The sequence below is a fragment of the Centruroides sculpturatus genome, unplaced genomic scaffold (assembly GCF_000671375.1).
Source record: "Centruroides sculpturatus isolate CEXI.00-Female unplaced genomic scaffold, Cexi_2.0 scaffold72, whole genome shotgun sequence".
In the NCBI taxonomy this organism is placed as follows: Eukaryota; Metazoa; Arthropoda; class Arachnida; order Scorpiones; family Buthidae; genus Centruroides; species Centruroides sculpturatus.
This window is the reverse complement of record NW_019384336.1, coordinates 125611-138647: the sequence shown is the minus strand read 5'-3', so window position 1 is coordinate 138647 and position 13037 is coordinate 125611. Positions and strand designations below refer to the sequence as shown.

Here is a 13037-nt window from a genome sequence, read left to right as displayed (position 1 = left end):
TAACGAAGTGTAGAAATCATCGCAAGATTAGATAATGTCCATTCTCATCATTGGTCGAAAGTTATATAATAATATATAATAAAATTGATAAATGAAGTTTGATTAAGTAGCGCACAACCTTTCGCTTCTTATGGATTCGTTTATCGTGTTTATATATATATAAATATATTTGAATGTAGTATATGTATATAATGTATATTATATACAGTATATTATTTTCCGTTTTTTCAGGTTCCGTTTTACACATGTTTTTACTGCTACTGTAATTATCTATACAGTAAAATCCTGTCTAAAACGAAACCCGAATAAACGAGAAAGATTATTTAGAATGGAGCGATATTCTTCGTTAAATTGTACTGTAAGCTGGAAACCTGTCTAACGCGAAAATGGAAAATGATTCTGGATATGTAGAATGTATCTTAAACAGAATAAAATGGAAAATTAAGAATCAACTTATAGAAAAATAAATAAAATAGCTTTCTGATGGAATTTTATATAATGACAGGCTGGCCTTAAGCCGATTGGACGGATTGCTTCCAATTGGTCCTCGCGCCTAAGGACCCCTCAGTAGAGTGTAATCTTACTCTGGGCTTGTCAAGTGAACACAACACGAAGTTAAGAAAGAGGGGCTTTGAATATAATATGTTGGCAAGTTTCCCCGAAATCGGTGGCGAAGCTGCCCGATGGAGTGGCGATGGCGACTAAATGAGTGATTTAAAGCTTGTTTATAAAGTAAGAAAAAATGCGTATAATGTATACATTACGCGGTAAATACAGATCTTATCTTTAATTGGTTTAAATTCTAGCATTTCTTTTCTTCGCTTTTTTCACTATATCAAGGTAGTTTGTTTCTGTGTTGGTTTCGTTTTCCATCTTAAATTTAATTTCGTTATTTAGTTTATTTATCCCGTGTTCTATTTCCTCTATTCTTACTATTGTTTGGTCGTATAAAATAATTATGTCGTCTACATATCTTTTGTAAAATTTTATTCCTGTGATATTATTGATTTCTTGGTCTATGTATATTATGACAAGCTCTGCTAATTTCGGACCTATAACTGATCCCATGCTAATTCCTGCTTTTTGTGTATACAATTTTCCGTTTGTGATGAAATAATTACGCCTGTAAGCGAATTCTATTAGGTCTATTTCTTCTTCCCGTGCTTGAATTTTTCTTAGTGTGTCCTCTATTAGTTCCCAGGTTATTAAGGGATACATATTTATTATATCTAAGCTTGCTATTTTGTAATTTTTATTTATTTTTGTTTTCTTCATTTCATTTATAACTTCGTCTGCATTTTTTTATTGTATATTTGGAAATTTCATATTTTTGCAGTTTTTGTTTTAGGAATTTTTCTAAGTTATATAAGACAGAGTTTTTGAAATCTACTATAGGTCTTACTTGCTCACCTGGTTTGTGTGTCTTCAATTGCATGTTCAGTTTTGGTGTTCTGCCCAATTTTCTAGTATAAATTGTTTTTCTTCTTTTTTTCATTTTAAACTGTTTGTTTACTCTTTTCTTAAGTTCCGCATAGATGACATCTTTTGGATCTATAGGTAATTCTTCAATTTTTTTGTTTGAGTCCATTGTTTATGTACTATAATGACTTCTTTTGATTTGTCTGCCTTTATAATTTCTATATCGTTTTCTTTTAAAAAGCTCTTAATTTTTCAATTTTATCTGTATATTTGATGTAAGATTTTTCGGTAATTTTTTTTTCCTTTTACATCTTTTACGTGTTTTTTTTTAACTTATTACTAATTTCCATTTTGATTTCATTTACTTCTTTTTCTGATGATTTTATGTTGTTGCATACATGATCTAAGTGTAAGTTCGGTATAATGTCTAACGTATTCCATTGGTTTGGGCCATTGAAATTCAGGCCATCCTGTAGAGTGTCTATAAAGATTCCAAAAAACGTTATATCAGTTTTGTTTATACGAGGCTATCTTTCCATTTCTTAAGTTAACTTATATAAATTGTGGGTACTTAAACTTTTTATTTAGCCTTTTATTTTTGTTATTTTGATAATTATCTAGTTTTTCTTGCTCTAGTTCTCCTAGGCTACTGTCTTGTTTAATGCCTAGTTTCTTCAATTTCTTTTTCGTTTTTTAATTTAATATATTTATATATTTAATCGCAGCTTTTAATATTTTTAGTTTAATTGTTTCTATTTTTCTATTAGGTATCACTTTCGTAATTGATTTTGGTAAAGATAAGGTTTTAAGTGTTCTTTTTTCCTTTGACGTGTACTTTAAAGTAATTTATATCAACGAGATATCTTTGTATCTCACCTTCCATCTTTGTTTTTAAGTGTATGTTCCTTCTTTCTTCCTCTGTTGTTCCCTTCTTATGGCACATCTTATGGATTCTCTCACCTCGATGCAATTGCCGTCTCAATTTATCCGATTTATCCCAATTTATCTATTCACCTAGTCGTGAAGATAAAAACAGATAAAAGACACAGTTTTAGAGTACAGAAATTTACCAAAAATCAAATTATTATTATATTCTATGAAAAAATTCCCAAACGTTTATTAATATCTTTAGTTTGTATTGAAAAATATCGTATATAAATTTATTAGAAAATTTCAAAGAAAGACGAGAGGTTGCCGTCAAGTGCTGACATCTGTTGTCGATAAATTTTATAAAAATCGATTTTTAACAGGGCTTCTACTAATCGGTACCCTTAACAACGGGGGGGGGGCACATACAGAACGGCACTCCGGTCAACAAAGGGTTTCTTAAATTTAAATCGCAAAAAATATTCTAAAATACAGTTAATAATAAAAAAAACTCGGATAAGTACGAATTCGTCTTATTTGACGTAATGTTGTCGACTGCGTGGAATCGAAAGTGATTTATCCTGTGAAAAGTCTGTAAAAATTTAATTTTTCACATCGAACAACTCGATTTTTTCATTTCTAAACGCTACTTTTTGAATTCTAATCAGCGCCTTCCAGTAGCCGAAGCGTAAAACCATCGAACTCTGGTAGTTAGTGGAGGATTGTGGCATGGCCAACGGGCTGCAGTTTTCCGTGTTTTCTTCACGTTAGTAACACCTAAATAGAGTCCAGCTTCCTATAAAAGTCTTCTCGGAATGTATCCCTCTCGATATTTTACGAGAACATACTTCCCACGTAGTTTGTACAGTTTGTTGCAAAAATATAAACACATTTATTACCGCATTTTTACAAGAATTTTTATTTATTTAAACAAATCATATGAAGTCTTTCGGACGTTAAGGTTAACAACTTCCATCGTGTGCGAGGCTATCTAACACGGATCACGTTTTAATTATTAATAGTGGACCGGTATTAATGAGCGGTTGTTGACCATCTCTTTCGGGAGGAGGATTATTAATAGTGGTACAGTTTCTTATCATATTTTTTTCTAATATTAACTCTATCTTAAATTTTTAAAATAGCGGCTAGAATTGCTCCAGAAAATGAAAAATTTGAAAGTAAAAGGAGGAGGTTATACGACGGTACTAGACTTTAAGACTTTATACTCCTCAATCAAACTTGAGCCATTTTTGCCATCTTAGAGACTTCTTATTGAGCAACATCGGAAGTGCGTAAAAGCTATGAAAGCAGATATTAGAATTAGCTACATATTCGTCTGTCTTCAATTTTAACGATTTAACATACACACAACATATAGTAGTGGCAATGGGTAGTCCTGTATCCGGGGCATTATGCGAGGTGATCCTGAGGACATTAGAGAACTCCATCATACAGAAATACGAAGTTCACATGTTAGTATATGCACACTATGTCGACGACGTCTTGATTATATGGAAAGAAAAACCAGACATACAACAAATTCTCAGAGACTTCAATTCTAACGAGCAAGAGAATAATCAAAACATACGCTTCCTAGATATATCAATAGAAGTAGAGAAAGGAGGGGAAATCACTACAAAAGTTTACAGAAAGCCGAGATATAAGTCGTTGATAATACCATAGACCTCCAACAAGTTATAAACTGACAACTTTCAGGGCGTTTATAAAGAGAGTGTACACACATTGCAGCAAGGTGCAGAACAGATTTAAAGAATTAGATCGCATCAAAGAGCTAGCGTGGCGATTCGGAGTCAATCGGAATACGGTAAAGGCCATAATCAATAAAAGAAGAAAGGCAGAGGTAAATGAACGGCAGGAATAGAATACACAATGATGGAATACATGGCTCCCTTAAGCAATATTTACAAAGAAATAGGAGCAGCAACTAACAAAAAGATAGTCTTCAAAAGGAATACAACAATATACCAGATGCTACGTACGGACAAGGAAGCTACAGACCAAAGCCTTATTCCTGGAATTTATAAAATATCCATGCAAGATAAAAGGCTGCAAAAAGAGCTTTATTACATTGGAGCCACAGAGAGGTCATTAAAAGAGAATAAAAGAACATAAAAGGAACGAACGGAATAAGCAGAAGTAATACTCAGTACAAAAGAATCAAGACAGGAGACACCTTAAATACGCAGAAGTTTGGCATATACACAACAACAATCAAGCAGGACAAGCGATAAACTGTAGAGAATCCTATAAAGTTTCAGCGGCATGGAGAACGGGTGCAATATGAATATATCATTAAGAAAAACGGCACGGACAGTTAACGGGCAACGACTGTGCCTATTTCTTTATGTTATCAGTTGTGTTATATTATTATTTATTTATTTATTTTTATTATTTGTATTTTTATGTTTTTATATTTAGTGTATTTTATGTTCGTACGTTATCATCACTTTGTATTTTAATTATCTATTTACGGACTTTCGAACTAGAGGTGAAAAAAGTTTAAAAACGTTTCATAATAAGTTTCGTTCGGTAATAATCGGAATTGTTCGATTCTTTTCTGAAGAAGGTGAATTAACTGACCGAAACCGTTAGAGGATGTAATAAAAAATAACCGAATCTTAAACGTTTTTGAAGGTTTAGAAGATTTCAAGTTTGTGCATTATAAAAAGGAGAAAATGCAGACTTTATTAATTAAAGAATGGAGGAGATTTGTTGCATGGAAGAGAAATGCCGACAACGATAATATTGAATTTATGAGGTGAGATGAACGTTTCACGTGGAATGTTTCCGAGTAAATACTCAAATCTTTAAAATATCTTAATTATTTAATCTAATTCGATAAATTAATGATTTTTTCGTGGAATTGTCCGTCTATATGTGTAGAGGCAGCCGAGTGGTAAGGGCCACTCGGCTGCCTCTATTGTGTGCTTGGTCGAACCCATGATGGATATGATTAAAAAGACCTTTTTACCACACTCTTAGTGCTCACGGGAAGATAAAAAAGTAACAACAAATTAGTTAAACTTGTAAAATTACTATTCAACCATCGTATAAATTAACTGCATTTATATGTTTTCAATACACTTGATTGTTTTTTAATATCACCCGATGAAGAAAAATAAATTTTACGATTGGAAGCGTTTAATGAGAATTCAATCTTTGGAAGATCATTCGTGTATGTAACTGCATTATTATATACGAGACATAACACATTGTTAATGCAACTCAAATTTTAATAATAGACATCAAATTATCAGAAATTTTAGAGAAAATTTTAACAATATTTTTTTGAATACGTTGAGAAAAAGCGAATAAATTCCTTTATTCACAAGCTTCTAAGCGAATAAATTCGGCTGTGAACAGGCATATTTCAGATCACCGTCGTTGGTTTCATAATTTATACAAAATCTTTCTACAAAATTACTCTGTAAAAAAGTGGAATAAATATATAGATTAGTATTTTATCATTTTCAATTATTTCAAATTGCTTTGATTCATATAAAGCCATAACAATGAAACATATTCTATCTTTTGTTACACGTGCGATCTCCGCCGGATGGCATTAAACTTTAATTTAAGCATAATAAACCAAACAGTTTTATGCGTTAGAATCCAAAAAGTATTGAATTTTTAACACTATCTGCTGGAGATTGCTTGCACAACCAAAGAGCTTACAATCAGCCTTAATTCTAAATATATAATATCCTACGTCTGTACATTCGTCGGGTCTACGAGATCCACTATTAATTGGAGGAACTTGGTGTGTATCTCGGTGGCTAAGTAAGCGAGGCTCGTAATGCCGGGCTGCAATTTTTAATCATATTTTTCAATTTATTTAACATAAAATATATGTTTTCCATCTTAAATTAGTAGTGTCTTGCCCCAGTTTATCATACTTTTCTTTTAGCAATCGAGTCGTGCNGGTATGTTCCATTCTATAATAAGAAAAATCAATTGTTATATAATCATTTTTACGACTGGAAACGTTTGGTTTTTACTTACATTTGCATTTTCGATGACTTCATCGATGCATTTTTTATTTTTCTCACTAAGACAATTTTCGAATTGCTTTTTATCTTTATATGTTTTCCATCTTAAATTAGTAGTGTCTTGCCCCAGTTTATCATACTTTTCTTTTAGCAATCGAGTCGTGCCACTCATCTAACTCCATTTTAAATTGAAATAACGTGACTTCTTGTATGCATCACGTTTGCCTATAGTTAATCGGGGCCTCCTGCCCTTACGCTTTCTATATATGGTCTTGGCTTTCATTTAACTAACTGTGTTCTCGATATTTAGGAAGGACAGACAACAATACGAACAACATTGGGAATTTATAGGTCTACAATTTCTTCAAATTGCAACCCAACAAGTAAAAAAAATAAGCAGCTAACTCTTGATTCAATTGTCTTAAGAAACACTGAAACGTCGAATATCGTACTTTACCATTTCGTAGGGTCTAAAATATTTGAATTTTCATTTTTTAATGTATTTTTTTAATGTCGAAAATAAATATTTTATTTGAAACGAGAAAATCTAAATTTTAAAATTATTTCTGTACCTTTAGATTATCTATATATTCGTCGCATTGTTTTGTCTCCTTCTACAAATAAAAATATATACATTAATAAATTATAATATAATTTAAAAAAAATTATAAAAAGTTTGACTTACAAATTCTGTGTAGAGTTTATTTAATTCAGGCTGAAAATAAGAAAGGAAAAGTAGATTATTCATTGCTTTTTCATAAATAAAATTGACGTTGATAAAGTGTTAAAATGATTACATTCATATCCAGTTTATTTAAAATGCAATCGTAACTTTTCTGAATGCACTTCCAAATATCAAATTCCTAAAATGAAATTAATCGAATTCTTTAAATACTTGTCATTTTAAAATTTTATTAAAAATTAATGCTTAAATAAGTTTTTATAGAGCAGAGATTCTACATCCATTCAAATAATTCTGTGATGCAATTATTTTGCATACCTGTGCATTAAATAACTGAAAAATCAGACAAAATTGGATGGCCACGGACATTTCGGAATAAAAATTATGAATATAAAAGATTACATGTCAAAACATACGCTTCCTAGATATATCAATAGAAGTAGAGAAAGGAGGGGAAATCACTACAAAAGTTTACAGAAAGCCGAGATATAAGATACAGTATATTATTTTCCGTTTTTTCAGGTTCCGTTTTACACANTTAAATAAGTTTTTATAGAGCAGAGATTCTACATCCATTCAAATAATTCTGTGATGCAATTATTTTGCATACCTGTGCATTAAATAACTGAAAAATCAGACAAAATTGGATGGCCACGGACATTTCGGAATAAAAATTATGAATATAAAAGATTACATGGTATTAATTTTAAACTTCTTTGTTATTCAATAGCGAGCCGAGATTTTAACTTCTTTCTCACTATCATATCATCGAAATATCCGCCATTTTGAACAGTTTCAGAATATAAATTCCTAAATACGAAGAGATCCTTAAGGCCATTTCGTACGGATGCTGACACGAGTTGCTATCCCTTTACGTGTATGCATTCTGTAAAAGTGTCGTTTGAGAACTCCGATTCTAGAATTAAAATGCATTTTTTTATTCTAGAACGAAGAATAGATTTAAATAATCGAATTAAAAGGAGATGCCCATAAAATTTACTTAAATTTTTCAACCGGGCTTCCGGGACACACTAGGGTATCAGTAGTAAAGAGCAGCACCATAAGTCTTCTACGCGTATTATTGAAACTTATTGTATATTCATTGTACACGTATTATAAATATACGTACTGTACAATGTATATAAAGACGTACGGGTGCCGCAAGATAAAAGTTACCAATTTGGCGATGACCCTATATTGATAATGATTTATTATTGTTGATTCGCAAGATATTAGTTATAAATAACACAAAACTATTAATACTTTGCGATTATCGGTGCTAAATTTACATTCTAACGAATGCGAAATCAAAGTAATAAATTATATTCTTACTTGAATTTTCCGCAAGAAGCATACAACCTATAGAAAAATAATAAGATTTTTAGTATAAGCATAAAATATTATATTTTAGACAATATTCGTCAAAATATAAGAGTTTTACCATTAAAAATTATCTATTTTCATCCCTAATTTCTTATTATTTCTTAGATTAAGTTTCACGTAATCTAACATAAAAAAGTAATAAAACATTCGTGCAGCGCTAAATATTCTATGCGGACCGGCAGTTAATAAATAGTGATATTTAAGACGAATTTATGTTCTCGGGTGCAGTAAAATGACGTCAATGCAAGAATTTAAGTCCAGCTTTACAACAATAAACTGTAGAAGTGGGAGATCCAGTTCTAGCAGCAGAACTGGGACTGTTGGTTCCGACCGGAACTGTCCACCACTAGTACACTGTACGTTCGTCCGAAGAAAGGAATTTGAATGCTTAGACATATAAAACCTTCTGCAATATTCAGATAATGACTTAGATTACTTTCCCAACAGACTGAAATACAGGATATATTTACATCTTAGTTTCTTTCTTGGACTGTGCTTATAATTTTTCAAAGTGTTTAAACTTGGTAGGTATTTTCGGCCATTCAGTATAAAGCTAATTATGATAAAATTGATTTTTTTTAAAATAATATTACTTAAACACAACAAATTAATACAACACAATACATACGTTATATTACGTGATGTGTTGTTTTAAATAATATTACTTACTCTTTCATTATTTTCATTATTATTACAGCATTTTATCATACTTTCTCTGAGACTCTGGTATGTTCCATTCTATAATAAGAAAAATCAATTGTTATATAATCATTTTTACGACTGGAAACGTTTGGTTTTTACTTACATTTGCATTTTCGATGACTTCATCGATGCATTTTTTATTTTTCTCACTAAGACAATTTTCGAATTGCTTTTTATCTTTATCTTTTGCAGCTATTACTAAAAACAGATAGAGTTATGTCAAAAATCATTGGTATACAATTTTAAAACGTAAAATATTAAATAATTATTTACTTCCAGAGAAAAATATGGCAGTCAACACGAAAGATATCATCATCTTCATTCCGAACTCGAGCTCACGATAAGAAGTCGATGGCTAACACGTTAACCTGTATGGTAATTTGGTGGCGGTTAAGAAAGTTTATATAGGAAAATTGTATGCAAATTTTTATATAACTCGAGCAGATGTCAAGTTTTAAATAATGAGTATGCAAATAAGTTGTTTATACTCGCGAGCAACGGCGGAAGAATGGCGGGGAACAGTGGATTCAGCTTTTCCTATTGACAGAAGAAAATACTAAAATTTATTTGTTCGAAACGTTTGTTTTTTAAAAATTTATGATGGCAAATATGGGTTATCAAATATATAATCTTTATGCACATATTTAAAAAAGATACTTATAATTACTCAAATATTATAAGGTGTTAGACCACTTCGGTTACTTCTGGATCCTTTAATGCTTAAGAAGATTTTAAGGTTAAAATTGAATACTTTCTTTTGTTTTTCATGAAGTTTCTATAAAATAATAGAATAATATTTTATATAAATTTTATTATTTTAACATATGTTCTAGAAAGTCGAGTTTTCTTTATTTTAATCAAAGGTAAACTTAACTCTCTACAGTTATGTGTTTATGTATTTTGAAATAATGTATATATGAAATTATAATTTATTATCACATAAACTGACTGTAATTTTTATTCTATATTCTTGGAATTATAAACACGGAAATAGGAAATTCTATTCTCTTAAAATTTAAACAATAGTTTGACGTTAGAAAAATATCCAGAATAGAGAAATGAAAATAACTGTATTTTATCAGGGAACGTTAAGAGAAACAGCTAAATAATCAATTCCTCAACACATTCATTTGGCTTTTTATATTTAATTAATAAAATATGCTTCGAATGCTGGATATTATACAAGTTTGATTAAGCATTTAATATTAACAAGTATAAAATTGTTGAAATCTGTAAATTAAATATGAAATTAGTGTATTATTATTTATTAATAATAGACCCAATTAAAATATCTTTCTCGTATAAATATGTATTATTTTTTAAATACATACAGTAAACTTTGTAAAATTAACATTAAAATAAGGAATTAAATTTTCCAATTACTGTGCATAATTTCAAAAAATAAGAAAATACAGCTCCAAAAAGAATCAGTACGGAAGAGCCATGTCGTTCATTGCCTTTAGTCCCGTGCGCTCAGTAATCCGGCATTATTCCCCGCTCAAGGATTGGCCGGATTAGTAAAAGTCTACTGTATTTAATTCTTGTAAGACGTTGTTTAAGATTGATGAAATCTTATAATAATTCGATTAAACAATAATTAAGAAATTCTTTTTAAATAAAACGATCCATGTATTAGAACACATACTTCTTCAAATGTTATTTAGAATGTACAGGGTTTTAAGTCTGGAACCACGGGAGTTGTGTTGATTTGTTTTTCTTTTATAGATAAAGCGTGGCGCGGAATTACGAGGGAAGAATTCGGGTGATTTTGATAATAGACACTAGCAGTTGGCGTGAAATTGCCGAAAAGTTTGACAGGCTGCGACCAGACATTCTTCGAATCGTAAAGAATGGTCTGATTCGGCATATTAAACTCAGAATATATATTTAATGTAGGATTTTTATAAAAGAATTCGTCCATAAATTTTTTAGAATGCGTGATATTTATTACACATAATTTTATATAGTTCAAAATATATAACGGAAATACTTTTGAAAGTACAGTACATAGAAACTTCGTCTTCCGGGAGGTCTTTTAAGGGTAGCTGGCACCTATTCAGGCGTTACAGACGTGCGCGAACCCACAACCGGATAGTCGTGTGTTCGCGCTTCACCACGACGGGCTGGCCACGTGAATTTTTCCGGGTTTTCTCCACGTCTGCAACGCCCGAATAGGGCAGTTACCCTTAAAATGACCTCCCGGAAAGCATTCCCCCTAGGCAGATCGCCCAAGTGTTGCATTGCCGTAACTTAACTAAAGTAACTATTCAGTGGCATCTTGAAAAAGGGTTGTCTTCTGTGTTACCACGCGAGATCGATGCTATTATCAAGTGTCGCCAGTGAATAACGATAACTTATTTTAAAATTATATTACACACATATATGTATGAGACACGTCAGTTTTACAGAATGTGGAGTTATCGAGAGTCGAGCTTCCTGGATTCTGTTGTATTGACAAATTTCACGATTATGAATAAATAATTGTTAGTAGTAAGTTTAAATATTTATTATTTTAAAGTTTAAACTAGCTTGTTCACATTCTGAATGAAAAATCTAACAGTTACATGGTAAATTTATAATGTTTTTGCTGCTATGATAAAATATTCTGATACTTCAATACATACCAAAATTAGAATTTTCAGAAATTTCTACAATAATAAATGTTATTCACATTTTTTAAATAAAGTTTTATCTTTTACAAAAATAACAATGCAACTGCCATAAATTATTTATTCAATTGTATAAATATAATGGAATCCGTTGTGTTATTTTCTCAATAAGTAAAACCGCGTTCAGTCTAACTTTAAGGAGTAAAAAACCTGACCCCGAGTTAATGAATTTAATACCGTCTTTATCAAAGTTTTCTGTTGCCGTAAATTTCACGATAACAAGCTTTTACTTAAGAATCTCTTCGTAAAATGTTTACAAAATTGTATGCAGTTTATGGCATTATCAAAGAGCTCCTTTATGCCCTAATCCGAACGCCAGTAACATATTGTATTAGTAAAAAGACACCAGGTTATAATGGCGTGGTATTGTGTAGTTAGTGCCACTTCGATTTATCGAGGCTTTATTGCAATATGCTAAACCTACTACGCACCTGTTTATTTATTAATCTCTTATCTATTTTGCTTTGAAACACTTTTTATATCGGTAAAGCAGCTTATGTATCGATTTAATTTAATAGAAGTGTATTGAAAACCTTTAAGTGAACAGAATTTTCTTACCGATGGAACATATAACTTTAAGCAGTCAAAACTTATTTGAATATAGAACATTTTTAACAAATAGTATTAGTATTTCAGACGTCGTTTTAAACAGATTAGAAAATATGAATTAGCTCCTCAGCAGGAACGAAATTGAATTGGAATATACGTAGGTGGTTTTTTTCAACATCCGATGGTCCATAAAACAAAGACAAGTTTAAATAACAAAATGAATTTATTACTAAAAGTTAGGTACAAACACGGTTACTTTTCGACATAATCACCGCGAAGATTGATGAATTTGTCTATCTGTAGACGAGCTTTGAAATCCCTCTTCATAGAATGTTGCCGCCAATGACTCGAGATGGGCTGTAACGTTGTTTCGAAGACCGTCATTAGTCTCGAACCTCTGCCCTTTTAACCACGTTTTCAGTTCAGGAAAGAGGTGAAAGTATTCACATATTAAAGGTGTGAAGACTTCCACCCTGCTTGGAACGTTTTAAACACCTCGAGTATAGCCCCGATTTATCACCGAGCGACTTCCACTTCTTACCTAACTTTTGGTAATAAATCCATATTGTTATTTACATTTGTCTTTGTTTTATATACCATCGGGGGTTATAAAAGAAACGGCCTTCGTATATCCGGTAGGACCATTCCCGAGAAATTCCTGGGGGTTTGGTCCGTCCGGATTCAATCCCGTGTCCCCCCAGAGCGGTAAGATGATGTTTAACCGGCGATAGTTTTTAATCAATAACAGCAATCAGA

General features: G+C 31.3%; 1 protein-coding gene across 1 annotated transcript; it reads right to left on the bottom strand.

The window, feature by feature from the left end:
* Window positions 1–5612: 5612 nt before the first annotated feature.
* LOC111631761 lies at window positions 5613–9593 on the bottom strand. The gene is made up of 8 exons (XM_023376071.1): window positions 9337–9593; window positions 9167–9261; window positions 9031–9099; window positions 8311–8337; window positions 7094–7159; window positions 6982–7011; window positions 6869–6910; window positions 5613–5732 (listed from the first exon to the last, which is right to left on the bottom strand). Exons 1-8 carry the CDS (start codon window positions 9383–9385, stop codon window positions 5643–5645), a joined length of 468 nt encoding a protein of 155 aa, XP_023231839.1. The 5' UTR covers window positions 9386–9593; the 3' UTR covers window positions 5613–5642.
* Between the last annotated feature and the right edge of the window lie 3444 nt (window positions 9594–13037).